This window comes from Lolium perenne, chromosome 3, assembly GCF_019359855.2.
Source record: "Lolium perenne isolate Kyuss_39 chromosome 3, Kyuss_2.0, whole genome shotgun sequence".
NCBI lineage: Eukaryota > Viridiplantae > Streptophyta > Magnoliopsida > Poales > Poaceae > Lolium > Lolium perenne.
The window spans coordinates 124,052,307-124,058,973 of NC_067246.2; the positions used below are offsets into that span (position 1 = coordinate 124,052,307).

The 6,667-nt window shown below is 45.7% G+C and overlaps 1 protein-coding gene across 1 annotated transcript; it reads right to left on the minus strand.

Annotated features, from left to right (window-relative positions):
• Window positions 1-210: 210 nt before the first annotated feature.
• Window positions 211-2,494, minus strand: LOC127321622 (F-box/FBD/LRR-repeat protein At1g13570-like). Its single transcript, XM_051350645.2, has 5 exons — window positions 2,297-2,494; window positions 2,027-2,138; window positions 1,090-1,962; window positions 855-1,004; window positions 211-639 (listed from the first exon to the last, which is right to left on the minus strand). Exons 1-5 carry the CDS (start codon window positions 2,377-2,379, stop codon window positions 316-318), a joined length of 1,542 nt encoding a protein of 513 aa, XP_051206605.1. The 5' UTR covers window positions 2,380-2,494; the 3' UTR covers window positions 211-315.
• Between the last annotated feature and the right edge of the window lie 4,173 nt (window positions 2,495-6,667).

A 6,667-nucleotide genomic window follows, 5' to 3' on the forward strand; every position in this document is an offset into this window, starting at 1 on the left:
CTACCAGTCCAGGAAGGCATGATCAAGCTGCTTGAGACCTTCCCCTCTCCCTAGTGCGTTTAGCTGCCCGTGTGGCGTGTGTTGTTGCTCTTTACCTTGGCCGAAGCTGTAGTGCCGCAGCATGTATGACTCGATCTATGTTGAACCTGAGGGCTTTATTAATTTAAAGCCGGGCATTCTATGCCTTTTATCTAAAAAAAAAAAATTCACAAATACTTCTCACAGCCTCACATAGAGATGGCGCAATTTTTCAACAGAAACAGGCACAACAGCCCTTGGACAATCGCACAAACTTGCTGACTAAAGCAGCCCTACCTACATAACACAAAGTTTCACCTTTGCTGAAAGTTTTCCACCGAGACAAGATCTAGCATGCTGCACAGCGCGCTCTGCGCATGCTTTCTTTCTGCAATATAGGCCTGCGTATTGCTCTTCATAATCCCGTAAAGCAGTGTCCACAATTAATTCCTCCAGCGCTGGGGCATTTTCCACAACATGCAGAAGAAATTCAAGTTGACCTCTTGTCCCTTTATATGCTGTCATATGCATATTCTTCAGATAATTATATTCACACAGCTGAAGGTGCTGCTTGCCCAAAGCATCCTTGTCCGCAAAACAGATGTGAGTAGTGGGAAAAAACTGCAGGATTCAAACATGTAGTATATATGTTAGGAGTACAGAACGATATGTGTCCCACTCGAATTTTAATGTGCAACTCAATTGCCTATGACAAAAAAGAAGTGAAGAGCAGGCTACAATGACAAACAGAGACAAGGTAGAATCTAAAAGCAAATAGAATGGGACACAAGAATCGAGAAAACTACTTACAATATTGTCAGAAAAAAAGTACTTACATTGATCTCAAACTTCTCGATAAGCGGAGCTGCCCTCAGAATGGAAACTACACGAGAAAGTTTGTCGATATTTTGAACTCCTAATCCCATTACCAACTGTAAGCACCTAAGACGGGATAACTTGCCTGGGCTATTCAACAGTGATTCCTTCTGCAAGAAAAAAGAGTAAACATGATCAGCAAGATGATGTTTACATAAATTTAATGGTAACATCAATAGAAATCCAGGAGCAAACCTCTAAGCGCTGGTCGAAAATTTTTAGTGTCAGATTTTGAACGCTCGGAATACCATTGAGGAGTGAACTGGCACCATCTTGAAAATTTGTCTTGTCAAAACATATATATGCATTTTCAAGCTTAGAATCTTGATTAATGAAAATAGGAACAATGGGTCCATCGTATACAAAGGTAACGAGCTTCGTAACATGAAATTCTATCCTGGTCACCCTACAGTATACAACTGTTAGGTGTCGAAGGTGGGACAACGGACGATCCAACTTTAGTTCGCCATTCAGGAAGCATCTGACTAAGCTCAGCCATCCAAGATTATAGCAATTGGACAATATAACTTGAAGGTCCTTTATAGCGATATCCACAAACTCCAAATCAAGCTTTCTCAGGATAGGGAAACCTCTGAATTCAGATGGTGGTCTCAAAGATACAAAGCTAAGCTGTATACACTGCAGATGAGACATGTTGCTTCCATTATCCAAAAGGTGAAAAGGAAATGCGTAGCGATCAACATCTGTACGTCTCTTGTTAATAGGTCGTAAATTGACAGCTATGCTCTTTGTCCGTGATGATACCGCAAAATTAACCCATTTATTTAGAGGATCAACCAGCATTGCATCAAACTCGAATCTGACGTGGAATTCTTCAAGCAACTTGCCATGGCACTTTTGCACGACTGTATTGACATTATCGATGAACTTCTGCATGTACTGGAGGTATTCTTTTCTTTCAAAAGTATCACGGCAACACCCGGTAGCACCAGCGAAACATAATTTGTAGCAGCAAATAGCACAGATATATCTCCAATTGCTTGATAAAACAGTAGCTCTTGAAACCTCTTTCGCAGGCAACTTTGATAATATGGTGCACAGCAGATCCTGCGTCAAAAGATTAGAGGTTTCATCTATACAGAATTAACACCGAAAAGAAAATTTGACATACCTGTGGAAGGTCTTCCAGTTTAACGTTTGGCCTCGCTTTCTTAAAGATTGGTTTCCCACTGATATGATTTGAGGAAGTTATTTTGCACACTGTATGGTTGATCATTGTTAACCTGAAAATTAACAAGGTAGAGTTTCTTATTTTGGTATTAACAAACGGATCACGAGGGTCAGAACTTTGATGATAGACATGCAGAGGTATCTCGTTTGATCAATGAACCATAAGTTAGAGAGAGAGAGAGAGAGAGAGGGACGAGGGAGGACAAGTAACCTGTAATGGCTTGGGCTACGGAGGGTCGAGTAAGACGGTGTCAGCGTTTTGGTGATCGGGTGGTCCGTACAATGGTGTTTCATCAGGGAGGTCGAGAGGATTTGTCTAGTAATAAGAGGAATTGGACGCGAGCAAATCCAGGGATCGAAATCAAGCTCTCGGTTGCAGAGATACCGCCAGGAAACGGCTGTGGTCGTTGGAGAGTTTTTTATTCTACTATACTGTACAAGAGTAGAAACAAAGGGAGTCCGACGGACAAAGGGAGTCCGAAGGGTGATCCAATTCTTCTCCTGATCGAGTCTCCGAGTCGTGATCCTCCAGGGCTCAAACAATTCCGTTTACCCATGGCGTGCGATGGCCAAGTATCAGAGATTTATGGGAGCAAATCATCTCGGCCTAAACAAATCCCTGAATTGCCGGAGATAAATTTGGTATGTGTGATTCATTTCGAACGAACAAAATCTACCAAATTATTTTCCAACAATGCAAAGCACCACGACGGATTGATCCGCCGTTGCGCATCCTAGCAACTCCACCTTCACCCCAGCTGCGGTAGGGGATGCGGCTTCGATCAGGGCCGCCGTGCTCTGTCTCCCCGAGCTCCTCTGTCCGCCGCCGCGTGGTCACACTCTGAGATCCGAATACTCCATAGACGCGTGGAATCCAGGGCTCCACTACCCGCCAGACACGCGCGGGACCAAGGGCTCCTCTGCCCGCCAGACACGCGAGTGGCGACGGCGCGGCGTCTCCGGCGGCCAAGGGCGCGGATATCCGGCACCCAGGCGACACATTTCTCATTTCCCAGTCCCGCCTGGACCACTCCAGTGCAGCGTCCACAGGGAGGCTGTTGTCGGTGGGCACCAGTTCCGTGAGCGACCTGGCGATCGCCTCCACCACGCGCGGCTTCCTCCGCGCGCTTCGCCTCCTCCTCGGCGAGCTTGTTTGCGGCGTTGTTGATGGCGGCCGCGGCGGCCTCCTTCTTCGACGACTTCCTCTTCCGCCCGCGCTGCGGAGAGGAAGGCTGGTCGCGGATGATGAGGGCGCCGCTGCTGCGCCCTTTGGTCGGCGGTGGAGACGCCGGCTCCTTCTTGACGATGGCTCTGTTCCTCTTCATGTTTGTAATATCTCAGGTTTAGAGACGATCGAGGGGTAGAATATAGGAAGGGATGTGCATTGCATCGTAAAATCTGGAGAAATTTCGCGCTTTTATATAAAAACTGCATCAAAGGGGGACAAGTTTCTCTCTCGACGCTATATAGGATTAGGGTTTCGAGAGTGCGACAAATTTGGACCTAACTAAACTCAATTAGGGTTTTCGAGAAGAGAGGGGAATAGATTCTTTCTCAACTTAAGTTGCATGATTGAATTCCAACATGGTATGTTTGAATTTCAAATTCAAACCTTAATTATGAACATTGTAATTCAAATTTGGATAATTCAATAAACAATTGAATAAATATGAATATAAAACAATGGATAGATAATTCAAGCTCATTAGAGAAAACCTTGAGCTTTATTGATTAACACACATAATACAAAGTCATTTACAATATCCAAAATTGAATTATAACATTACATCACATTACAGAATTGAATAAAGGAAAAAGGAAAATAAAAGAAATACAAGTATTAACAGAATTCTAAACTACCAAGTAAATCTTCATGATTTGCTTGATTAATACTTGAATGATCTTCACTTGGATCATCCAAAGCATCCCTGCAAGCAAAAATAGAAAACAAAAAGAAAGATTAGGCCAAGTGGTAAAGCCACTTGGCAAGTTAGTCAAATAAAATGGAATTGGGTGGATAATACCCAGTCTGCCGGAGGAACAAGGCCACAGGGCCCAAGTTCCAACCTAAGAGGACACAGGCAGCTCACCAGGTTACATGCATGTTGTCCACACACACACAGCCAGGGGTGAAGCACCCATGAAATGAAGTGTTGTGGACCATAGGAGCAAGGGAGAGGCAATATATAAACTTTTCACAGTCAAACCCTAGAAATCCATCGACAGGATCTCCAAGGGTAAGAACAACCAGAGCCTTAGAACGGGAAGAACATGAAGAACACCAAAATCCTTCCACTCATCTAGAACCATCAAACCATCCATAAGAGTTCCAACAGGAACTGTGTTGTTGAGCAAGTCACACGGAGAAGCATCACATGCCAGCAGGAAGAAGAGGGCAAGCTTCACACACCAACCAGAAGCAAATCCTCTACATCAGCAAATAATCTAGGAGCTGGAGTGAGGTATACATAAATGATCATGAGCAAACACATGTTTTGCTCATCAATAAGCATACACATGCATCACAGAAGCAAAGAAGGGTAGAGACCCTCTTTGTATCATCATGTGGTTGCCAAGCCATTTGGTGCTAGCAAACAGGTGACCTAGCTAGAAGGAAATCACCAAGGGAACAAGGGTTCTGTCAACATAGTGACATAACCAAAGGAATCCATCATGGATTTATCCTATCTAGCCAACCATATTCACGAAGCACCTATAGCCTGATAAAACATCAGATTATTGGACAGTTATTTGTCCAGTGTTATCTCAACATCAAATAACCTAGCAGCCCATGGAAGACTACCAGAGGTCAGGGTGCAAGTGGGACTGCCTGCGGGAGTCCCGCGTTCTGTCGCACAGGCCCGCATAGTTAGGAGGGCCGCCGCAGGAATCCCAGTAATTAACATGTGTGACTAGCGGCAGCCGCTGGCCCGCACTCCTCTGTCTCTCGTGAGTCGTGATACCAGTATTCGGCGCACTGGCCGCTAGCTGGTTGTCGGCAGTGTCTTCTGTTTAGAAACCTTGCGTTGTGCTCGTGGCATGATTTCTTTACGAGATTTGGTTCGGTTTCTTAGCGAGGTCCAGGTAGAAATATACGGGCATAAGTGCTGCGATTATGATGAATCACTTGATTGAGAATAGTACCACTGAGAATCACACAATTTAGAAGTGATTTTAATGACGATGCTAGGAGGATGGGCACGCTTTGTTAGTTCCCTTGGATCATGTAGTGTAGATCTAATGCGGGTACTACTATCTCTGTAAACGAATACTGGTACTGTGGGGTTTACCTTGTCCCTGCGAGGAGGACGAACCCGTCGGAGTCCACATGGTGGTGATGGCGACGGCATGAGGTCGAACGAGAGGGGTGGCGGCGGAGCTTCCCGTCGGCATTGTGCAGACCTAGATCGGTAGGTGTGTTGGTGGGGCGAGTGGCATTCCAGTCAACCTCGTGATATGTGTCACCGCCCCCACCACTGTATATATAGCACAGGCGACAGTGGCCCACCAACCAGATGCGGTTGGGCGCCCCCGATCAGGGCGCGGACGAGGTCAAGGGTCCGAGTTCGAGCCGTTGGGCTCGGACGCGAGGAGATCATCCTAACACGCTTGAGCCTTGAAATGTTTTTTTTAGTAAGAGAGACCTTTATATCATATCAGAAGCGATGTTTACAGTGGCCTTCAACGTTACAAGATTATACAGTACATCAGGTAAGTGATCGGTCTAGATACAGCTACTTGCGGACCTAGCGATCTTAGCAAGAGCATCAGCAACTCTATTACTCTCTCTTTTGACATGCCGGAGTTCGAAATCATCCGGGTTCTTCAGGAGATTTTTGGTCTCATCATAGGCAGGCCACAACTTTTATCTCTCATATTTCTTTGGAACAAAGGGCGGCCACTGCAGTAGTACAATCGAGCAGCTTTGGCTTCAGCTTCTTAGCATCCTGACATTTGTCGATGGGGAAACAGGCAACGATGATCACTCGACCTTTGCAGTCGCTGGCCACTGCACCTATCCCACCTGGAGCATCGCTTCCGATGAAGGAGGCATCAGTGTTTACCTTTATCCACCCCGTCGTTGGAGCAGACCAGAGCGACGTCGGAGCAAGGTTTTTGAATGAGGCGCCAAGTCATCCTAGCCAGCAACACTTGATTGAAGAGAGCCATGTCTCTAAAACCCAGGCCTCCTTATTTCTAGAAGATGAACATCATGGTGAGATCCTTGTTTATGAACACTAAGATTGCTGGAGCAGACTTGCGCGAAGGAGACCACCGGCCTCTACAGCTCCGCCACCGGCCTCCATAGTTCCGCCCGACTTGGCCTGCCCCCCACTGCCTCCTCCGCCCACCAAGGTCTTCCCATACAACTTTCATTCCAAAACACTTGTTGCATACTCATGAGAGGAAATTATTCCCAAGAATTTGTTCTACAAAAACACACTGAAATTTCTTATGGAAAAAATGTGTGAAAAACCTGCAAGTAGTTTCATCGAACGTAAGTAACTAGAGCCCTATATTGGAAATGCAAACAAGGAAAGGTCAAAGGTCCATCTACATCCACTCCAATCATGGATGTGAA